Here is a 22,882-nt window from a genome sequence, read left to right as displayed (position 1 = left end):
TCCCCAGGTGACACCCCCTTCCTACCAACTCCTTAGCCCATGCCCTGTGTTCTCAAAGGGCATCCCCAGCAACATCCATGCCACTGGTTATAAAGAGGTTAACTGGTTTGCCTTCAGAGGGAAGAGATCTGATGTCAAAGGTGTTTGGGAAATGAAAGGTGTTTGGGTTAAACTGTTTAACGTTTTTGATTACTGCAGGCTTTTCTGGAGCTACAGGATCTTGCTCACTTGATGGTAGTAATAGCAAAACACCAGGAGAAAGGTGCACACGCTTACCACTCACCCTATCCCAGGGAGTGGGCCACCTGTTGTAAATGTTACCTTCGCAACCATCTAGGAGGCAGGTGGTGTGATTGTCCTTATTTTTCAGGTCATGAAACAGGGGTTCAGAGAGGTCAAATAACTTGCTGAAGATAACAGGACCAGCAAATGCTGGGGCTGGGATTGGAACTCAGATGTGTGGGAGTCTAAGCCCTCACACTCGGCTATGTCGCCTTTTAAAGGAGGTGGCCAAAGGTGGGAGGCAGGCCCACACAAACCCCCCAACCTTGTTGTACTTCATCTGCATTCATGGTCTAGAGATGGAGTAGACAACACGAGAGAAAGAGAGTGACCCCAAAGGCCCTTGGGCCTGGCCATCTCTGGGACTCCTTTGCTCCTCTCCAGACACTGCAAGTTAAGTAAAAGTGCCTTTAGCAGTAAAAGTGCAGGGCAGGTGAGGTTAGCCTGTTTGGGTAGAGAACGGCTTTCAGACCCTTGCTTTTGATCTGTCCTGAAATATTTTCTAAAAGCATCTGACAGTAATCTGCTCTAAGGACAGGGAAGTAGTCTGCCTCCAAGTGCTGTCACGGGATCCTAATGGCTTTGTTTTTCACAGGGGAGAGGAAAAAAAGTTTATGCCTCTCAAATTAGCAGGTCTGTCATGTTCCAAATTGTTTGCATTTCTAAAAATGGACTTTGACATGTGAATAGTCATTAGCTAATGTAAGACCCAAAAATCTGTTTCTTTCAAGGGGACAACAGGGTGATCAGGGGATTCTCATTAAACAGGTGGCTCTAAAGCTCTCTTCCTCAGTGTGAGACTACAGTGACCTTTTGGTATTCTACAACTCAGTTTTTATCTATTTATGTATTTATTTATTATGAGTCTTTGGGACCCTGGTCAAATTCCCCTCCTAGAACCTTAACCCTCAGAAGGATACCTAGAGACCCCATCCTCGGGTCTTCGGCTCCAGCAAGACTTCTCTACTGCAGCAAAATGATAGGTGTGCTGGCATGTGCTTCTGTGGCTGCAAAGTGAGACCCCTGGGTCCCTTGGTCCCTTCTTCCTATCATATCCACTCATTCAGAACACTCCACGTTCTTCTCTCCATCTGCTACCACCCCAGAGCAGGTCACCACCCACCTACCAGAGACCCCAGTTGGTGCCCTCAAGTCCAGTTCACCTTTCCTTAATCCAGTCTCCACTTGGAAGTCAGATGATCTTTTGAGTAGACAAAACAGCCAAGCTGTATCCTGCCTAGAATCCTGCATTGTCTTCAACTTCTGTCAGTTCAAGGTCATTAAAGGATGCTACCTCTACCTCCTTGGGTCAGGTAGTTCCTTCCCACTATCAAATCTAGCAAAGCGTAAGGAATGAAGAAGAACGTTTCGGGTCCATCCTGAAAAGAGCTGTTCCCTTTCTAACTTTAGAGTTAGGAAGACACGGGTGCAAATCTCAGGTCTCCCATAACAGCTCTTAGGCAACAACTTGGTTGTGTTTATCTCCCCCTCAGAAGTTATGTTATTTCCCCTACATTAAAATAGTCTGTATTCTGCCATTTTTGCTTCTGTAGAATTCTGAGGAAATTAAAAAAAAAAAAAATCCACATCTCCAAGATGTCTTACCTGGGGTGGTTTCTGATAGAGGACTTCTCCTTCAGGCAAGGGATGTCAGGAAGCCACTGTCCAACAGTTGCCCTGAGCATAGACACCCCACACCCCGGCCCACGTGCACACACACAAACACTTATACATGGGGACTTAGAAGGACTTGCAGGAAACCACTCGAGATGAACACAAGTGTGCACTGGGTCACATATAGACACCTGGACTCTCTGTTCCTTTATGATTTAATGTTAAATTCGACAACACCTGGACAAAGAGCTAGAAAAAGCTGTACGATACCTTTTGGTGACTTAAGGGTAAGCGTCGCCACTGCCCAGTCACCATCAGAATTTCCTAAAAAAATAACAATCGAGAGATGCTGATTTGTTGGCCTTGTACCCCTCGTCTGCTGTTGCCCCTCACCCAACTGCTGTGGGCTGCCCCAGCTGTGACCACGAGGAGGGGCAGACCTCAAGGGACCCAGGGAAGAGACCCCCCAAAGTGCCCAGGTATTGTCAGGTCTACATGGTGGAGAGAGGGTTCTAGAGTTCTCAGGCAGTAAGCCCAGCTTTACATTTCAACTTGTTATAGAAGAAAGCAAAGTTTGAGCTTTGTGAGGTCACTTTGATTAACAACTACACTCTGATGACAAGAGATAAATTTTGATCCTATTTTGTTGTCATTGCTTTCCGGAAAGGGGACACCTGATTCCAAATTCAAGTTCCAAACTCCTGACTTGGACAGATTCTCCTGGCTGTAACTTTAAAGACTGGGTGGGATAGGGCCTGCCTTCCCAGAGCACCAAGCCCACCGTGCTTGAAAAATACTGTTGAATGAATGATCAGATCCAATATTCTCCAAAGGGCCATTCTTTCTAAGGTATGGAAATTTCCCTAAACGCTAAAGAGATCCAGCTTGTTATCTGAGAATTCCATAATGAGCAATGCAATGCTTCATGGAACCGATGTATACCTGGAAATTCTGTTATAAATCAGTTTCTTCAAATTGAACCCTCTTTCAGATGTACTGAATGAGCCCTTGAGGGAATCTCATATTATTAACGGGATCCCACGGTGACTCCTTTTATAAAATAAAAGAAGATGAGAAGGGCCTCAGCAATATCCGCCCCTTTCCTTGGCAGTCCTTGGTAAAACTGGGTTTGCTTAAAACCCGGCTACCAATCTGTAAAAACCTCTCCCCATTGGCTGGAGGCCTGGCCAATCAGTGAGTGCTGCTGGCTCTCCTGTCCCTTCTGGGGAATCTACCTGGAAAGACTGAGGCCTCCACACTTTTGCAGTTTCCAGAGACACAGCAGGCTGTCAGCTGAGAGTAGACCCACGGAACAGTGTGTGATCTGAATGATTACAGAGCACAGATCCAGCCCCACTTAAACGTTTCTGGTTGGCTTCCCAGGCATGCCAAAGGACACTCAGATTGCCATGTTCCCCCTGCGATCTGAAGTCTACACCCTCATTACTCAGCAGAGGGGAAATTGGCGTGACAGGAGGAGAGCCATGCAGTTAAAATTAAGTGAGACCCGCCTGGGATGACCGCGTACTCCTTCTCCCTTGGAGTCAGGGTCATCTGGAAATAGCGATGGGTTCTCAGATCTTCCTGAGCTGATAGACACAAAGCTGACCCATCCCCAATCACTACCTCCAAAGAAGTCATCCTACCCGCAAAGGAAACCCGTTGTCGGCCTTGAAGGCAGGAACCACTCCTTTGTCACCTCTGACCCTACACCTAAGACAGGGCTGATCTCTGGCCAGGCAGTAATGAATTTTCTTTCATAAACCCGTTGACAATAGTTAATCAGATGGCACACAGGCCACCAACATGTATTTAAGTCCTTACTCTGTACTCAGTGGCACTAGTGCACATCAGATGAATATTTTTTTGGGTGAAAAACACCCACTAAAAGGGATAAATCTGAGTTATACAAAGAAAAGGGCTAAGAAGGAACAGTCAGTGTGATAAAAATATTCCTGTCTTTATTGGGACATTACTCAAGTGAAGCATTTTTCAACAACCCTGCTATTGTAAAGTTGGGAGGGGTGTATTTCATTGTATGTAAATTATCCCTCGACTACTGTATGCCTCAAATCTATTATATCTTAGTTATACTCAGCATCATGGGAAAACTTTTACTTCAAAGAAAGACGATTGATACTTTAGTACACTTCATCCAGGAAAGGGGTTGGGGTAGAGGATGGATTCCCGGACCTTTCTTTTGCCTGGCTGTATACTCTGGATGCCAGGAATTGCTCTGAAGAAGACAGAATCATTTCATGGAAAGAACAAGATTTCTCAGTCAGGCAATCTTGAATGTGAAGCCAATTACTTAACTGTACAAACCTCAGTCTCCCCATCGGCAAAACAGTAGGTCTGTCCCTCTTGGGGGTGTGCTGTTTGGGAGCTCAGTGGTGTTAACCTCCTTTCTTCCCTAACTTTAAAAATATAAAACAGGTAGAGATCGGTCGATGGCAGAGAGCTTCATATGTCTCTTTGGGGTTTTCACACATACTCCCTACAGCAAGGCTGAAGAGGGAGGTCCCACCACATCGAAATGGACTGTTGCTGAGGTTTTTTTAAAAAATGCTGTTGGAAAATGTAACATGATTCTGGCAACAGAGTCAATCATCTGTCAAATAGCAAAAGAGAAAATATTTTCTCAAAATTAAAATATTGAACTTAAAATGAAGACACACAGCATTTGATCAGTGATATTGGTACACTCTGCCTCTTTCTTAGAGCCAAGGTGGCATGGAGCCATCTAAAGGGCACATGGTCAGGAAGCTCTGGTAGCCTAGGAGTTCAGCTCCCTGAAAGCCAAAGGAAAACTGGACCAGGGGCTGATGGAAGACAGATGTCCATGTGTAGGCACCTTCCCGTGTGCAACGTCCATCAGGAAGTACATCAAAGAGTGGCATTTCAAGCTCTTGAAGCAGGGGCCCTCCTCTCTACCACCAGATGCCTTTGGGGGTGCGTTCACAAACACTTCTGTCTTGCTAACATGGACCTATGAAGAACCACAGATGGTTCTCACACTGTAACTATCCATCACACAGGAGGCTCAGGCCAGAGACCGCGGGTGTTTAATTTGGTCTTCCAGATACATTTTGGCTCAATGCATAAGACACACTTCTTGACCTCAACTTTGGTAGAAAATGTTTCCAGACTGTTTAAACCCACATTGCAGCCTTAGAAAGGAGGGTTCATTAAGCGACAGAGAAGCTTTCTTTGATGGAAGGTAGCACTCAGACATCTGGACATCCACTTTTCTTGTCCAGACAATAATAGCTGGGGAAAGTGAAGCAATTGGGTCTGACTCTGCTAGTTGCTGGGATGCTTCCAAAGAGCCATTTGTTGTTTGTTTTCTTGTTTATTTGTTTTATCGCATCCCAACGTGAGCTAAATTTTATGTATGTCTTTCCCAAATAAGTGAGGAATACGGACCCAACCTTCTCTCTCTCTCTCTCGTATAAAATGAAATTTGGGCAATCGCATGTTAATCAAGGCACCAGAATATATTGGAGAATAAAAGAATATGAGGAGCAAACACCTCTGGTCTGGAGAGTTTAACGTGCTGCAGTATTCATTGTGTGCTGGGCTCAGAACTTCACCAGCACTGTATCATTGACTTCTCCAAGTCATTAGCTGTGTAGTATGATTGTCTCTGTTTACAGATGGGGAAACTGAGACTGAGACCTGAGGAGGCTCAGTAATTTCTACCATTACTTGGTACATTCTGCCTTCCTGCTGACCATCTCAGCCTCCTGAGTTAATATGGTGCCTATCACGAGAGCTGGTTTTACAAATAGTTATCAGGGGGTGCTTACTTAGTGCCTCCTATGGGGCTTCATGCAGGGGATACACTGACACTTGGGATAGACCTTATCCATGTCTCAGTGGGGCTTACAATCAAGGGAGTCATTAAATGTTTGGAGAATGAAATGAAGGAATCAAATTGAATGAATAATTCTTCCCCAGCATCCCTTCTTGAAGAGTCCTATATGGAGTTGCCCCAAGACATTTCCTTAGTGTGTGCTAATCTTTTACCAATAGCTGAGCAGTGAACCCTTTGGGGACAGAGACCATTCTGTAGTCACACACTAAACATGACCAGATGGTGTGTGCCCAGATCCCTGAATCGTAAAGATAAAAGAGCTATCTCTAAACATGAATGAGGGTGATTCCAACAAGCCAACAAAAATAAAATAAATGGGAAATACAGGAAGGTAGGTCTGGGGAGAATTTATCTCAGGAATGACCAAGGTTACCACCCTTTCTCTTTTTTTTCCCAGAATTGGCAATGAATGATGGGACCTGTATAATGGCCTACAGGTATTCTGATAATTAGAACAAATGGAATTGCTTAATTTTATAATTGTAAAATTAGAATGGAGCTTGGGAACCATATCATTTGACTTCCTCATTTTTCATGTAAAGAAGTTGAAGTCCAAGCATTTCAATGATGGGCTCGACGTCACAATTAAGTAAGGTCAGACAGAGCCTGGGCCAAGATGGAGCCTCTGATTATACACCTGATGTTCTGCATATTAAATTCTCCAAGAGGCATTTATTTTCCGAACTTAGCAGTTCACCCTAGAGGCTGGCTAACCCTCCCCTTTTTCACTGGATTGAATTTTTACAAAATGAGTCTAGTTCTGAGAGGTTGCTGGGCTTTCAACAGCAAGCCATTTTTAAACAACTTCTCTCCTGGGTGGTAATGATTCCACTAATGAAATGCATTTCATCATTCACACCATGATCACATTATGCCTTAATAAAGAACCCTTGAAAGAACATTTATTATGGGATTTGCAGTTCACTGATACAAGCAGATGCTGGACTCTTAGATAACCATTGGGTCAGGCGATTCCTTGGTCTGCTTCAAATTGGCCTTCCTCTTACTGGAGACTCATAAGACAACCTGCGACTCAGTTAAGGCCCAAATAAAAGATGAAGAAGAAGAGCTCATAGCAATGTCCAGGATTTAGAAAGGTCCCTCAAATGAGATCCTTCAGTTTTCCAGAAAATATAAGGATGCTTCCTTACAACCAGCTATTCTTGTCAAAAATAAGTTAATTCATTCATGCAACAAACATTTCAGGAGCCCCTGATTTGTGGAAGAAAGGGTTATACAAAGGATGTCAAATTTATTTTGATATTGCAAATTTACTCCCAAACATTCTGCAAATATCTGTTATCTAAGGAGTCACACAAATCCTGGAGAGAATCAAAGAGCTCTTTTGGAATATCCATCTATTGTTTATCCAAAGAGCTACTGAGTGCTGGGGGGAGGTGACTCTGAACCCAGGTTGCAGAAATGAGCTGTATGGGATAGGGTGACTGGTTCTAAAAGAAAATGACATCTGGGTTGATATTTTCTATGCCTAAAGAAGAATCAAATATAATGGTGGACCCCATTTATCATTGAACTGCAAAGCTCAGATATGGGCCCTGGGCGAGTTGCCCCTGCTCTGCTGTGATCGTGGTGTCGGGCGTCCACAAGCACGTGCTGCTGGCCTCGGGAGACCACAGGTAGCCACAGCCAATCAGGAATCAGGGATTGCCAGCTCTACTCGGCTGTTGCTCCAGTCCAGTGAAACTCTTCTGGGAGTGAACTGCCCAAAGCCTGGATCACTGTCAGAGTTACTGTCACCCTGAGTAGGGGTGTGTATGGGGGGGGGGTGATGGTGAGAGAGCTGGGGCAGTGGGGCAAGTGTTGGCCCTAGCACCCTATGACCACACAGGACCCACTCTCAAGCTCTGTCACCCCCTGCTGTTGGATTTGGGGCAGTTAAATCAGCTTCTTCTGAGCCTCAGCTTCCTAATCTGACAACTGGGATGATAGCTGTGCCTTCCTCTGGATCAAGGAGACAGCATCCAATGCAGCCTGTGTGCCCATGCTAAGAACTGCTGCCCTGCCCAGAAAATCCTACATCTCAAAGAACAGAGGCCACCCAAGGAAGGAGTGCATTGTCGGCCATCTTCCCAGAGGTGGGATGGACCGTGCAGGGGAAGGGTGTCAACCGCTAGAGCGGGAGGCATTGATGGGACTGACAGACACGCCTTCTATGTCTGGGCCCCCTGCAGACTCATTAGGGCAGATGGGGTGTGAAGGGGCTATGTCAGTGGGAACAATGAGCATCCAGGTCCTCCTCCCCAGGGAGCAGCCTGTACCCCACGGGGGTCCCTTCATGACCCCTGCCCCACACAGCAAGATCAGATTTCAAGAGCATCAGTGAAAGAATCTGAAGGACTCTGGGCCCCAGATAGGGAGAGTAAGAAGATGGATGATAGATAGATAGAGGAAAAGAAAGAGATGAAGGAGAAACGAAGAGAAAAAGAGATAGAGGAAGAGAAAAAAGAGAAATTGAAAAAAGAGTAGAGAAAGCAAAAGAGATTTAGAAGGAGAGAGCAAATAAAGGAGAGACACAGGGGAGAAGGAGAGCAGAGGTCCCGGGAGGCCTTACCGACTGCCTTTAGGGAGGCGTACTTGTTGAGCTCTTTGCCCGGTGGCTGCTGCTCGTAGGGGTTGGAGATCTGGCCCAGGTTGGGGTAGGAGTGCGGATGGCCCATCTGCTGGAGCAGAGGAGAGGTGGGCACTGCGTTGTTCATCTGGGTGGTATCTGAAAGTGAAGAAATGGAGAGGAGTCACCGACAGGGCAGAGTGTTCTACCCAGCCCCAGTATCTCTCCCTACCCTTTGGGGACATGCGTGGCAGAACACCAGAGGTGTGAGACCCGTCAGAAACAGCCAACTCATGATCTGAGAACAGGTCGGGGACATGGCCTCAAAAGGCAAAGCACGTGCTCGGAACGTCTCCACCTCCCCTAAGTTAACATGCGAAGGTCCCATCATGGCGGAGATTGAATTTGTTGTCAAAACAATACTGGTATAAAAAGATGCTCAACCTCAGTTAATAGTCAAGGAAATACACATCGAAAGAACAATGAGAAACTGTTCCTTTGCCAAAAGTTTGACAGACATTAAAAAAGATCACAGGACACCAGAGCTGGCAAAGGTGTCAGGGACAGAGAGGCCTCATAAGCTGCTGGTAGACGTGGGACTTGCTATGTTTGCAGAAAGGAGCCTAGCACAGTGTATTGAAACTTAAAGTACATGTATATGCTGGCCAGACAGTACTACTTCTGGGGACTGAGGGTATAGAAATATAAGCACCAGAATGTAAGGATATTTGTTCAGAGATGGTTTTTGCACCACTGCATTTGTTATATGGGGAAGAAAACCCACAAGAACAATCTGAATTCCTATCACATGGGAATTCTTAAAAAAAAACCTATTGTATTTATATAATATACATAATATGTACAAACATATGATGTAATATCATGTAGCTATTAAGAAAAAATGAATGAAAGTTGGTTAACTCATTTTTAAGTATGTCAAGCTGGAGCATTTATTATGATTTATGTTACTAAGTGCAGGAAACAAGCTTCAAAGTAATGCAAATAATAGAGCATTTTTCTTAAAAGAAAATCTATGTCTATTTTTGTGTGCTATGGTTAGCACAAAACAGAACAAAATGTATAAAGACATACATATTGAATATTTGCTACTCAGGGGGAATGGAATTCATGGGAGAGGAGTTCCAGAAGTTTCATCTGAGGTAGAGTCCTTTGAGATGTGATCTGGAAGAAGATGAGAGTGTCAGTGAAGCGTGGTGGAGAGAGAAGGCACTAGGGAGGGTGTTCCCGGCAGAGGAAAGAGTGTGGGACTTGCAGCTGGGGAACCTGATGCCCAGGGGTGGAGAGAGCGGCCCCCACAGCCAGCCGAGCATGGCTGGAGAACACAGGGAGATGACAGTGGAGCAGGGTAGGGCTGCAGAGGCAGGCAGGACCCAGCAGGGCTTGTTAGGGGACCTCTTCTTGAGAGCAATGGGTTGGAAAGGCAGAGGGCAAGAGTGAAATGGGAGACAGGAAGTCCAGGTGAGATAATGATGGCTAATTCAGGACAAGATCCAGGTTCTCTCCAGCTTTATGACACAATGGTGTTGATCCAGGCACTCTTAGCACTCAATACTGGAAGAACCTTGAAAGATCCTTGTACCTGGTGTCTGTTCATTTCTGAGCTACTGAGGGCGTTGGTTGCTAACAGCTCACAGCCACCTGTGGTTATCCACAGACTTGCTCTCAGCCGACCAAGCCACAACCCTGGGCTTAATGCACTCCATTCACCTTACCCTCAGCACCTGGGGTGGTTGCCAATCAACACCTGTCTGACACTTAGGTGCAAAGACCAGCCACTTGCCTCCAGGTGGGGATAACTGGAGCAATGGCTGCTCAGTGTGAACTGTGGGTTGAGGCAAGTTAGAGCTGGGTTGTCAAAGAGTCAGAGAGTAAATATGATAGGCTTTGCAAGCCACGCGGCCTATGTTACAACTGTTGTACTCTGCCACTGTAGTATGAAAGCAGCCCTACATGTTATATGAATAGGTAGGCATAGCTGTGTTTTAATAAGCCTTTATTTGTAAACAGGTGACATCAGATTGGTCCAAGGGCCGTAGTTTGATCACCCCTGGCCTAGACTTTACCTGAGACCACCATCTTTGTGTGGTTCCTTTGTCTTTCCTATTGGGTTTCCCTTGAGACAATGTTAGAGGTATATCTATTACCAGCACAGCACCTGCCTCAGAGTCACATGCACCTGAACCCCTCTCCTTGCCTCTGCTTCTAGATAACTCACCCCGTGACATGTATGGAGCATGTTTAGTTTTAGAAGTCAATAAACCCAGATGGAAAGAGCTGGGGATGCTATAGCTGATGCACAAATATAAGGACTGCATTTTAATCACTGTACACGCCTGGGCCACCACACAAATCCAAACAACGAAAGGGAATGTCACCAAATAAGCCAACTAACCCAGCCTCAGGGCGTTTTGGCTGAGATTCCACTGGGGTAGCAGAGTGCTGGCATAAATGAAGCAATGGTAGAAAAAGTGTCGATAAGTGGTATGGTTTGGATGCGAGGTGTCCCCCAAAAGCTCATGTGTGAGAGAAATGCAAAAAGAGGCAAAATGATTTTTTTAGCTGTAAACTGACAGATGAGTTGATCCACCTGAATGGATTAACCAGGTGGTAATTGTAGGCCGGTAGAGTGGGTCCAGAGGAAGTAGTCCACTGGAGGCAGGCCTTGGGGGGAATATTTTGCCCCCAATAAGCAGTGCACTCTCGGTGTCATGAACTGAGCACTTTTCCACCACTACACCCTTCAGCCATGGTGGCCTGCCTCATCTTGGGCTCAGAGGTATGGAGTTGGCCGACCATGGACTGAACCTCTGTAAATGTGAGCCAAAATAGCTTTTTGTCCTCTAAGTTGTTCTTGTTGGGTATATTAGTGACGACAAAACAAAGCTGACTAAAACAGCAAGATGTGGCTTTCACTGTAGCCTGAACCCTGAGATGCCCTGATATTCTCCTCTCCAAAGCCAGCCTGCTGGGCTTCTGCCTGCTTCCCCTGGGAATGTCAGGCCAAACACATTTTTTCCCCCAAATGTTGGTCCAGTGATAAATAGTTTGTCTAAATTGTCATTATTTGCTACTCTGAGTTTTTTTCTAATGTATTTTTCAGCTACTGATAGCAGCTAATTTTGAGTATTTAGAACCTACACTAAGTCCCATCAATTGAGGGACAGCTTCTGAGTGACATTAATTCCTCAGCTCTTCCAATTTGCTGTGTCCATGAGCCAAGTGAGCTCCAGTGGCCAAAGACACCCCTGCTTAGAGATGTAAGAGCCAGCCATTGCAAAGCAAGTAAATCTACTCCAAAAAGGTAAGAGTCCAAATACATAATTACACCTCTGTTCATAGAAGTGAGCAGGTAACCCAATTAGTAATTCCTTCTCCTCACAGTGACTGGTCTGGCAGGGAGCCCATGATCTAGACTGAGCCAATGCGATGTCTTCCATGATTTTATCTGGTTGGAGCTATTGGAGTCAAGGAGCTAGGAGGCCATGAAGTCAAGTGACCTTGAACTTACCATGTGGAGAAACTCTTTCTTGATTATGAAAGAATAAGGACTGCATCCACTTAAGAGAAGCTAAAGGGATAGAGAAGTCCCCTTCTAAAAAGCTAGTGTGCTTTGGCTTCCTGTCACTTGCAACAGAGAGTTCTGAATAACACAATGGTGTTGGGATTCCTGCTGGGAAGCTGGAACAGGCTGGAATCGGCTGCCCCGGGAGCTCTGGTGAAGAGGGCAAAGCTAAGGGAGGCATCAAGATGGCAAAGCTGTTGCCCCTGTTTCCACAGAGCTGCAGTAGACACTTTCCAGCTGAGGAGGGTGGACAGGGCAGGATGGGGAACGATGTAAGTTGGGATGTTCTACTGCACAGTGGACCACAGGAGTCAACCATGATGTTCTATTTCAGAATAGCCAGAAGAGAGGATTTTGCATGTTCTCACCACAAAGAAATGACCCACGTTTGAGGCCATGAACAGGATGATTATCCTGATTTGACCATTATACGTGTATACATGTATCACCACCCCCACTGTATCACACTGATACACACAATTATTATGTGTCCATTAAAAATAAAATACAACTTTAAAGATTTGAGTGGTTCAGTGAATGTCTAAAAATATCGATAAACTGATTAACTCATGGCTCAAAGGAAGGTCTTTTTTCCATCCCCCCTAGAAACAGATCTCAATCACTAGCCCATCCACTTAGAATGGACTCCCTCCAGGTCTCTCCTCCAGGGTAAGCCAGTCACCCATCGCTTTGTCCCTCAGTCCCAGACCTCGACCACTGTGCACAATTCCTGTTTCCAGGCCTGCCTAGGGAGCCGCTAACCACTTCATTAGAAGCAAAAAGTCTGCAGAGATGTTCCTCCCAGGACATCTTGGGAAAGCTTTTATATTATTAAACAGAATACTTAATATTCCATTATAGGGTATTTGCTTTGAGATTATTTCTGCCAAGCCCTACACTACCTCAAGGGCAGTGAGTCGTTATTTAATGTAAGTAAGTATGACCGAGAGGGCCCACCAAAGTGATCCCTCTCCAAAGAAGAAACGAGTTGCCCCAAAGTTATATTTCCACGTTCACATTCAGAACTGCAGGAAGCAAATTTCTGGCAGTTTTAGATAGCTATTCTGTGCTAGCTTCCAGGCACTGCATATGCAGAAATATTAAAATCCAGTCTCAGGGAAGCCATCAAGAATTATTAAACAGACATTTGTGGCTGGGTTTTAAAATGTATTTTCATTTTACTGGACAGGAAGATAGGCCAGACCTGGCGACCCAGTTGCTCAATTGAGTTCTCTCCAAATCTACCCAGCAAAGAAAGAGAAGCCAAAGTGCTGATGAAAGGTGAGGCCAGGTTGGCATCCAAGGAAAGCAGAACAAGAGGGTGAATGAGTAGCAGAGAGAGAATTCAGGTTATGGTTTGCAAATACTTCCCTTGCAAGTTGAGAAAAGAAATATGAAGATGTGTGCCATGTGTGTCTCTGTATATGATGCAGACGTGTGCATTTATATGTGTGTATATATCCACATTCAGCCCCTTTAGCAGTCACGATCACAGAGGAATCCAGTAGGACCAATAAGGTCTCATTTCTGGCAGAATGTTTCCCCTGCTAGAGATCCCACAGCTCCAGAGGTCTCTCACCCACCTCTATAGAAGCCACTCCTTACCCAATGCAAAACTTTCCCTACTTCATTGTAATGAAGAACTACATGTTGTGTCCTGTGACACAACATTCCATCAAGACCCTCCATCAGCAAACAGGAAGTTAACAGCACCCCAGTGCTCTCTCTCCTAAGACAGAAAAGGGGATTTGTGCATTTGACAATCACTTTTAACAAAATTTAAGAGACAGTTACTCTAATTGGAAGCGTCTGGTACCTGGAGCGCCAAGGTACCTGCCATGGGAGTACAGTTATCATGCGGTACAGCTCAGTCACTCCACAGAAATATGCAGATGCAATTCAGATAGGGCCGGTTAGGGTTAAAAAAAATAAGTTCAGTTAAAAACATTAAGAGGATGCTCTGTGTTCATCAGTGCAGAAAAGACAAATAATTATCAGAAACCGGACCTGTTTGGCTTGGAGGAAATACAACACAACTTCTTCAAAGCACATCACAGAGAAGAGTCACAAAGAAAGACATTGGCGAGTCAAAGAGTGGTTTGAGGAAATATCATGTGCCAGGCACTTGGACCATAACTTCTTGGGCACAATCTCCTTAGTCCTCATATCACTTCTGAGAGAGTGATGTGGATACATGCTTTATATGAGCAATTTATTGTAGAAGAGTTTTGGATTTACAGAAATAGTGCAAAAATAATAAAGGGTGTTCCCAGATGCCCTAGATCTGGTTTCTCTATTAACATCTTTCATGGCACAGTTGACCTAATGTTGATATATTAGTATCAAGTAAAGCCCATGCCTCATTCTGGTTGTCTCCGCCTTTACCAAATGTCCTTTTCCTGTTCCAGATCTCGTCCAGGTATCAGTTAAACTTAGTCATGCTTCCTTAGGTTCTCACTATGACAGTTTCTCAGACTTAGCTGTTTTGGGTGGCTTTGGTAGTTTTGAGGAGCACTGGTCAGGTATCATGTAGGGCATCCCTCAAATGGAATTTGCCTTGGGTTTTTCTTATGATTATGTTGGGATTGTGGCCTGGGAGAGGAAAGGCCTGGAGGTGAAGTGGGCTCCCCATCAGGAGCATGTCGAGGATGCCTGGGGTGAAGGCTTGTCACCTCTGCGTTGGCCTTTATCACCTAGCCAACATGGCATTGGTCAAAGTTCCCCACTGTAAAATTACCCTATCCTCCCTTCTTTCCATCCTTTGCTCTTTGGAAGGAAGTCACTGTGTGCCATTCACACCTAAGGAACAGGGGTCACACTCTGCCTCCTTGAGTGGGAGTGTCTACGTGAACTCTTTGGAATTCTTCATGGGAGATTTGTCTCTTCTTCTCATGCTTAGTGTTATAACCTAGTACTATTTTACCTTGTCTTGTGGCTCAAATTGCTCTAGGTTTGGTGAGTGGAAACCATTCTGATGGGCTACTAAGTCCCTTTGACATGCCTCCATCTTTTATTTATTTACTTATTGAGCACATCCTTACTTTCTGGTTATACAATATTCTCCAGGCTGGTCTTGTGTATATCCTGTTCTGGTGCAAAGATCATCCATTTCTTCAAGGAGCCTGGTTCCTTCATTGAAAAGAGTATTAGAATCCAAGCTCTGGGTATGAGGGGTGCTTGGTGGCTTCTAACCACTCTCAGCTGATGCAATAAGGAAATCTGAGTATTCTTCGAACACCTGTCTATAAATATCTACATATGTGAGCATCTGTGCCTCTAGCATCCTAACCATAAATTTATCCTGATGTCTCCAACTCTGATTCATTATCAAATGGACGGTTCTATCCCCTCCACCTGTCTGTAATCCCCCCACCCCAACAATGATGAACCTAATTCTCTCCATTCCCTCCCTTTAGTTAACTGTTAGATTCAGGTATATACAGCAACATCGGAATTGTTAACCTATGTCTCTATGGAAAACTACTTTATCAACTAGAGTACAGAGCTCAGCAATGATGTATTGTTATCATCACCATCATCATCATCATCATCATTATCATTATTATGTGCTTCTTTTGCTCTTCCCAGGTAAAAGAACTTTGCCCTGGATGGCCCACGGCTTCCATGTGCCTGGATATGAATAAGAATTATGAAGATAAATGGCGATGGTGCTAATTATTAAAAACATAAAAACCCTTGTTTATTAATGAACACTTACAGAGGGCTTAGGAGGCACCAAACATTCTGCCAGCTACTAACACATCCAATTATTCCAAAAATACCAATGAAATAGTAATGTCAACCCCACTTTGTAGAGGGGAAAGACCCAGAGAGGTTTTGCCCAAAGTCAAATCAACTGAAAGTCACAGGGCCATTCTTTGGACCTGGCTGGGTGACTCTAGAACCCGTGGTCTTGGGCATTTCCTCACCACCTCTGGAGGAGTTAATACTCAAATTTATGAAAGCCACAAAATGATTTTGCAGCCATACAATAATAAAATTCTAAGTCCTGCTGTTGTCTTGGGTGTTTTTTCCTGACGGCTGCCTTAGTGGGTTAAGGGCAAGACCCGGCAGGTAAGGATTAGAGTCTATGCAGGCAGGTCCAGAGGAGGAATGATGGGCAAGTCTGCCCACTGCAATTCTGGAGGTTCTGAGGAGGGACAGAAGGAGAGATAAAGAAGACCAAAATCACATCACCCAACTCCCTCTCTTTGGGCTTCAGACCCGGGGGATGAGGAATGTTGGAGGAGTTGAGGAACATGCCGAGGGCAGGGATCCTTGACCTGCTCCAGGCTGGGACTCGAGCTCTGGGCCAGTTAAGAAGCAGCGGCATGATCTGGCCACAGGACTGCCCCGCTGGGTCTCCCAGCCACCCTTAGGTCCCAGCTAGCCTAAGAGCCGGGGTCTTAGTGGGACCCACACAGTAGCATGGAATTAATTCCTTTCACTTCATTCTGCTCTCCTTTTCTCCTGAGCAGATGGACACCACAGGCCAACTCAGACAGAACTGATACACTCAGAAGGATCAAATAAAAAAATCACATTAACCATGTCAAAACATTTTTCTCATTTTTAAAAATATTGCAATACTTTTCTTATAGATAAGGAAACCAAAGCTCAAAGAGGTTGAATAACTTGCCCAAAGTCACACAGCTTGTTATTGTTGCATCAGGATTTGATCTCAGGTTTGGATGAAAGCAAAACTGGTGTTTCCTCTACCAAGCCAGGCTGCCTCTCACATGGATCAGGAAGAGACTGGAAGCTCAGCACTGAGCCGCCTCAATGGAGAGGGACACTTCTGTCCTGGGCATCTTCCTTCTCCCTACAATTCTCCAGCCAGGTCCAAAATCCCTGGCCATATCAGTGCCTTTTTGTTTCTTCTTTTATCCACAGAAGAGAACCTACTGTTGCATCCAGAGGATAAGCAGGCCTCCCCCAGTTCTGGGAATATCCTGCTTCCTGTGGAATCCACCCACGCCCTTGAACTAGCTTCTTGAACTAGGTTCATCCATCTATCCCTCTTCACATGTGTTAGTGTCTATGGCGTTCCAGGGATCATGGTGAAGGGACAAAATCTAGCCTTTACAGCACTTCCCAACTCCAGAAGCTAATAACATTTTTTCCAAAGCTTTCCACACCTGAGAGGGACCTTGTTTTTGCCTGGGCTCCGAGGCCATGATGGTCCTGCCCATGGTCCTCCCTTACCCCCACATGATGCAGCCTCAGCCTTCTCTCCCCAAGTGCATCACCATCCGCGACAACACAAAGAAATGAAAGTGGTGTGAGTCGGTCCATTCGGGATTCGAATCCTGGCTCTCCCATTTACCAACAGCATCTTTGGATGTGTTTCAAAGCCTTTATGAGCCTTGGTTTTCTGGGTTCTAAACTGAGGCCATGACATCTTCCTTATGAGGTTACTGTGGGTTCTTAAGATATTACGGAGACCACATTTAGTATCACACTCAAAACATTGTAAGCACCCAGTATGTGGTAGCTTAAGCTTAATCACTTCCAATTGTCCAGGAAATCACCACCATGAGGCTGCTGTGACAAGAAGAGGGTGTTGGGTTTCCAACACCTCTGGCCCAGCTCAGAATTCTTGGACATATTCCAGATTAGTCAGTTGTATCAAAACTGGACCAATGAGAAGGAATGGGCAGGAGATGTCCCTGCAGGGCCAATTGCAAACAATAAAGACGAGGACAGGATATTCAGAAATCAGAATAGAACTGCAGCTTTTAGCTCTATTTTTCCCTTTTAACCTTTCTGAGTCTTTATGCCCAGCATCCTTTTGAGGGGAAAACCTGAAAATTATACTTAAAAATGCCATGTAGATTTGTCTCTGGCCACAAGGAAGGGAAGGGAAAAAAATCCAAACCAACTCGAAATAACCCTGAATTTCTCCAAAGAGAACATAACAGGCTAGGCTCGCACCAGAAAATGTAATGCAAAAGACAAATAAATCCACCTATTGAATCTTCATGGTAGAGAGACTAGTAGAAATTTTCAGTGGAAGAAAAAATACACACACACACACACACAATTGTAAAACCTTTGACAAACCAGCCATTTGTCTTACCCAAGGGCTTCTATCTTTGATGCACACAAACATTTATTTTTATTTTGACCATTTAGGATAGGAATATTTTAAAACTAGAGTTGTTAAATGTTTATTTAATGCTGACTCTAGGCCACTTTTTATGTAGGCTCTGGGGAATAGAGATTCATTTCAAAGACTTGGGTTGTGATTCAAGTAGAAGATGGTCCAGAGCAGGAGGAAGATCAGCACCACGACAGGACAGAGAAGGGACAAGTGACAATCAGCACACACAGTGCTGTGACACAGACAAGAAATGCTGCCTGTGGGAGCAGAGAGAACCACCCACCCCAGTTTTAGAAGACAGGAGGCCTTCTCCATTCACATTCTGAAAAAGAGAGAGTGTATCACAGCAGAAGGAAGAGGAGGAAGTCGAGTTTGGTTTGAAGCAACATCATGTACATACATGCTGTTGCTTCTGAGTATCTCCATGGTACAGGAATGCCATATTCCAGTATCACTGGAAAACAGTGTGTCCCCTGAAACTCACGTTGAAGTTCGGACCCAAATGTAAAGGTGCTGAGAGGCAGTGGGACAAGTAGGAGGTGATGAGGTCATTAATAGGATTAACTAAAAGGACAGGAACAGTGTCATAAGGCAGGCCAGCCCCTTCTGTTTCACATCTTCTGCGAGTACCCACTTGCCCTCCACTTTCCTGCCATGTTGGGGCACGGCAGATGGCCTTGCCAGATGTGGCTGCTCAGTCTCAGATTTCAGCCTCCAAACCATGACATAAACCAGCTTCTTTCCTCTATAAATTTCCCAACCTCAGGTACTTTAACACAGCAAAAGAAAATGAATGAAGATGGGTATTTTAACTTGCCACTGGTGGTTCAGAGTGGTCGCCATAAATACCAAAGGTTGCTCAATGCCCACAGCAGCCATTTCAGCCATGGACTGGGGCTATCAGTGGTCACCTGCCCTTGGCTCCAGAGCCCCTGAGTACTGTGGTATAGCTTCTGCTACTCCTTCTCCTCCTCTCACCTGCACCCTCCCCTCTTAACTCCTCATCCTGGAGTCTCAGCTCCACCATTATGAGTCCTAGTGAGCGGCAGTCGGTCTGCCTGTCTTTCTTTGTTTCAAGTCCCAGTGTGTCTCGGGATTTGAGAGTAGATACACAAGCTTGTTTGAATAAATGGTGACATAACAATTAACCATATGTAGAGATTTTCTTCTGCAAAATGCTCTTCTCGGTTTATTTATTTCTTTTTAACTAATGCTGAGTCATCATTCAGGTCTCAGCTTGAACACCATGTCCTCCAGGAGACCCCCCAGATGCCAGCCTCTCACTAGACATGGTTGGAGATGCAGGGCATCTCCAGCATCGGTGGCCACATGGATGATGGTCACATTGTCTGGGAATGCCACAGTCGTCCTAGCTTGTGTAATTGCATCCTGGGACATTTGCATAATGATAAAATCAACCAAAGATATGTTTCTCAGCACATGCCCCTTGTTAGCCATGCACGACTGCGGTCCTGTGATTCCTTTTGGTCTATTACCAGGGCTTAGAAGCCAAGTGCCACTAACTAGGTCGTTTTAATAACAGAAATGTACCGTCTCCCAGTCCCAGAGGCTGGAAGCCCAAGCTCAGGGTGTGTGAGAGCAGCTAGTTCCTTCTGAGGATGGTGGAAGAGACCTGTTGGTGACCCTTCCCTAGTTTCTGACAGTGAGCTGGCTTCTGTGGTGTTCCTTGGCTGAGAGACCTCTGCTTTCATCTTCCCATGCCATTTTTCCTGTGTATGTCCCAACCAAGTCCCCCTTTTAATTAAGACACCAGTCTTCCTGGATGAGGGGCCAGCTCATCTCAACTCATTACACCTGCAATGACCCTGTTCCCCAAAAAAGGTCACATTTGGAGGTCCTGGGGGATACGTCATAAATTTGAGGGGGACACAGTTCAATCCAGAGCTTCTCTTTCTTGCCTGCGTGAATATTTTACCTCCACCTCTTTGAGATCTGGAATTGTGTTCTTTTCCTCCCCATTCTGCTGGAAGCACCCAGCCTAGCACCTTGCGTGGAACTGAATTCTCTCACAGGAAGAGAAAAAGAGAACATTTTTCAGTCACCTGCTAGGTGACAGGCAGCATGTGAAGTGCTTTATTGCTCAAAGAAAAAAAAAATGCATGGGATTGCTTAGTAATGTGTTGGCTTAGCAATATGTCCATTTTGGTTGCTCTGAAATTTGTTATTTTTTTCCTTTTTGGAATATGTGTGCAGTGGATAAATGTTTTGTTTATGGATCATTTGATGCTTGGGACAGCAAATGACAAGAACACAAAAGCAAGGCAGTAAAACAAATGAGAAAACTGGGCTTAGCTTACCCAAATACAAGGATACCACAGTGATCAGGAAACAGCATGCTTACCCCATGGAAGGAGGAGGAAATGGGATCCACAGCAAGTCTCTAGGAAGACTAAAGACAGGTGCAGAACTAAAGAGGAAGAGGGAGATCCTCTCCCTAAGTATTTGTGATCCACTGGGGGAAAGATGGTTTTATACAACAGATGTGGAGTTTGGAGGTGGGACCTCAGATAGGTGCCTTAGCCTCTTTGATTGTCTTTTCCCTCATCTATAAGATAAGAGCAACACTCATTTCACAGAGAGGGCCTATTCTCAAAATATGTAAAAAAAAAAAAAAAAATGAACCCAGAAAGTCAAAGAGTGAAAATACTAGGGCAAACTTGAGGATATCCCAGATAGAATCATTTCCTGTATATGCTTTCTCTAAGCCTCATAGATATTCCAACACTACAAAGCTTCCTGTCACCTTGCTCTGGTGGTGTTTCTTGCCTTGCCCACATCAGCCCCTAACTTCTGGTGGCCGTTAGGCACCAGAATTACTCAGGGTTATGTGGGTCCAAGCTTTTGGTAAATTTCCAGTTAAAGTCTTTCCTGATTCTTTACTGATCCCCTTTCAGGAATGCTAAGTGCATGTGGGTCTCTTCTCCCACTCTACCCCTACTCCAACACATACACAGCTCATGAGGATTTCAAAGGTGTGTCCTTTTGATTCTTCTTAATATTTCCCAGATTCTCTTCCCCCTCTGTATCTCCATCAACCCTTCTCTAGACCTAATGAGATGCCTCTGTTCCTCCCACCCACATCCAGTCCATTAACCACTTGCATAGGATCCATGGGAGTGGTCAGTTTATCTTAGAAGTTGGAAAGAGGGCAGATTCCCCTGAATAGACTTTTTCACAGCAGCCAAGCATTAAAAGTATGAAAGTGTTTTTAAAAAGAGTCTATGTTTATTGGACCAACGTGTCAGTTCATGGTACATGTCTAGGCCATCAGTCCTGTGGAGCTGTCACTCACAAGTTGCTAGGCAACTAAGTTGAGAAACCAAGTTTCAGGAGAGCTTCCTGGCTACCTGGTGTCTCGCTCATGTTACAGAGCCCTCGATGGCTTGGCCAAGATCAACTCAAAGAAACAGACCTAAAAAACAAAATATCCAAGTCTTTTCCCACTAATACAATCCTACTCCCAACACAGTACTTGAAGATTGGTGTCCTTCTGCCCAGGAGAAGCAGTAGAAGGAGTTTGGGGCATCAAGAGAACTCTGATTTGCTACCATCCGATGGTAGCAAAAAATTAAAAAATTAAATTTTAATTTTCCAGTAGGGACATGGTTTTTTGATTTCCACATTGAACATCAAAATTATTAATACATAAGACAGATAGGAGAGAATTAATATGATTTAGATACGAGGTGTACCCCAAAAAATATCATGTGTGAAACTATGCAAGGAAGTTTAGAGGTTAAATGTTTGAGTTATGGGATCCTTAACCTAATCAGTTCACTAATCTTCTTCTAGGGATTAATGAGGTGGTTTAACTATGGGCAGGTAGAGTGTGGCTGGAAGAGGGGGGGCATGTCTTGGGAATGTGCCAGGTTTCTGTTCGCAACTAAAAGGCTCAGAGGTCACTCCAGGTAAACTGGGCTAACTGGGCTGTGCAAAATAACCACACAAGAGACACAGATATATTTTTCTTTGGGGTCACTGTGATGGCTCCTCTGACCTTAAGGGTCCACAGGAAGAGAGAGAGAGAGAGAGAGAGAGAGAGAGAGAGAGAGAGAGCGCACACACTGACTCCTTTTATTGAGGAGAAGCTATTCAAATGAGGCAAGAGGTCAGGTTTCAGGGGGCTGAGTTTATCCTCATGATGTCCACTGTCATCATATGACATCTAGGTAGACCACACCCAAGGGCACAGTAAGAGAAGGGGACACACACAAGGCACTTCCATGGAAGATTCTATCCTAAAGAGGGCAAGGAGTTATATCACAAAGGATCAAGTGAGCATAGCTCCACCCATGGGGCTGTAGGAAGTCACGCCCAGGCATGAAGATAGTCACTCGAACCCTAGAAGAGTGGGGCAGTCTAGCAGCATGGGTGCTTGACGCCACGTCACCTAGCAGGGGAGTTAACTCAGTCACTTTCGAGGTTGGTCTCCCACAGGAATGTTTATATTGCTCTTGGTGGGCAGAGTTCTCCCTCTCTCTGCTTTCTTTGGCCATGTCCTAAGCTGTTCTCCCCTGCTACACTCTTCCACCATGATAATCTGCTTTATCTCGGACCCCAAAGAATGGAGTCAGTCACCTATGGACTGAGACCTCTGAAGCTGTGAGCCTACAAAATAAACTTTTTTTTTTTAATTTTTTATTGTGGGTTGTTCAAAACATTACAAATTTCTTGACATATCATATTCCACACTTTGATTCAAGTGGGTTATGAACTCCCACCTTCACCCCATACCCAGATTGCAGAATCACATCAGTTACACATCCATTGATTTACATATTGCCATACTAGTGTCTGTTGTGCTCCGCTGCCTTTCCCGTCCTCCACCCTCCC

The 22,882-nt window shown here is 44.9% G+C and overlaps 1 protein-coding gene across 1 annotated transcript in view; it reads right to left on the bottom strand.

Moving 5' to 3' along the window:
* The window catches only part of Shisa9 (shisa family member 9), a 246,312-nt gene that overhangs the window by 10,136 nt on the left and 213,294 nt on the right, over positions 1-22,882 (bottom strand). Inside the window, exons 3-4 of the mRNA XM_027940359.2 lie at positions 8,346-8,501; positions 2,167-2,220 (exon numbers count right to left, since the gene is read on the bottom strand). Coding sequence (XP_027796160.2) covers positions 2,167-2,220; positions 8,346-8,501 — 210 coding nt within the window. The remainder of the gene's footprint in view (positions 1-2,166; positions 2,221-8,345; positions 8,502-22,882) is intronic.

Source organism: Marmota flaviventris, chromosome 19, assembly GCF_047511675.1.
Source record: "Marmota flaviventris isolate mMarFla1 chromosome 19, mMarFla1.hap1, whole genome shotgun sequence".
Taxonomy (NCBI): domain Eukaryota; kingdom Metazoa; phylum Chordata; class Mammalia; order Rodentia; family Sciuridae; genus Marmota; species Marmota flaviventris.
This window is presented reverse-complemented; position numbering and strand designations above follow the sequence as displayed.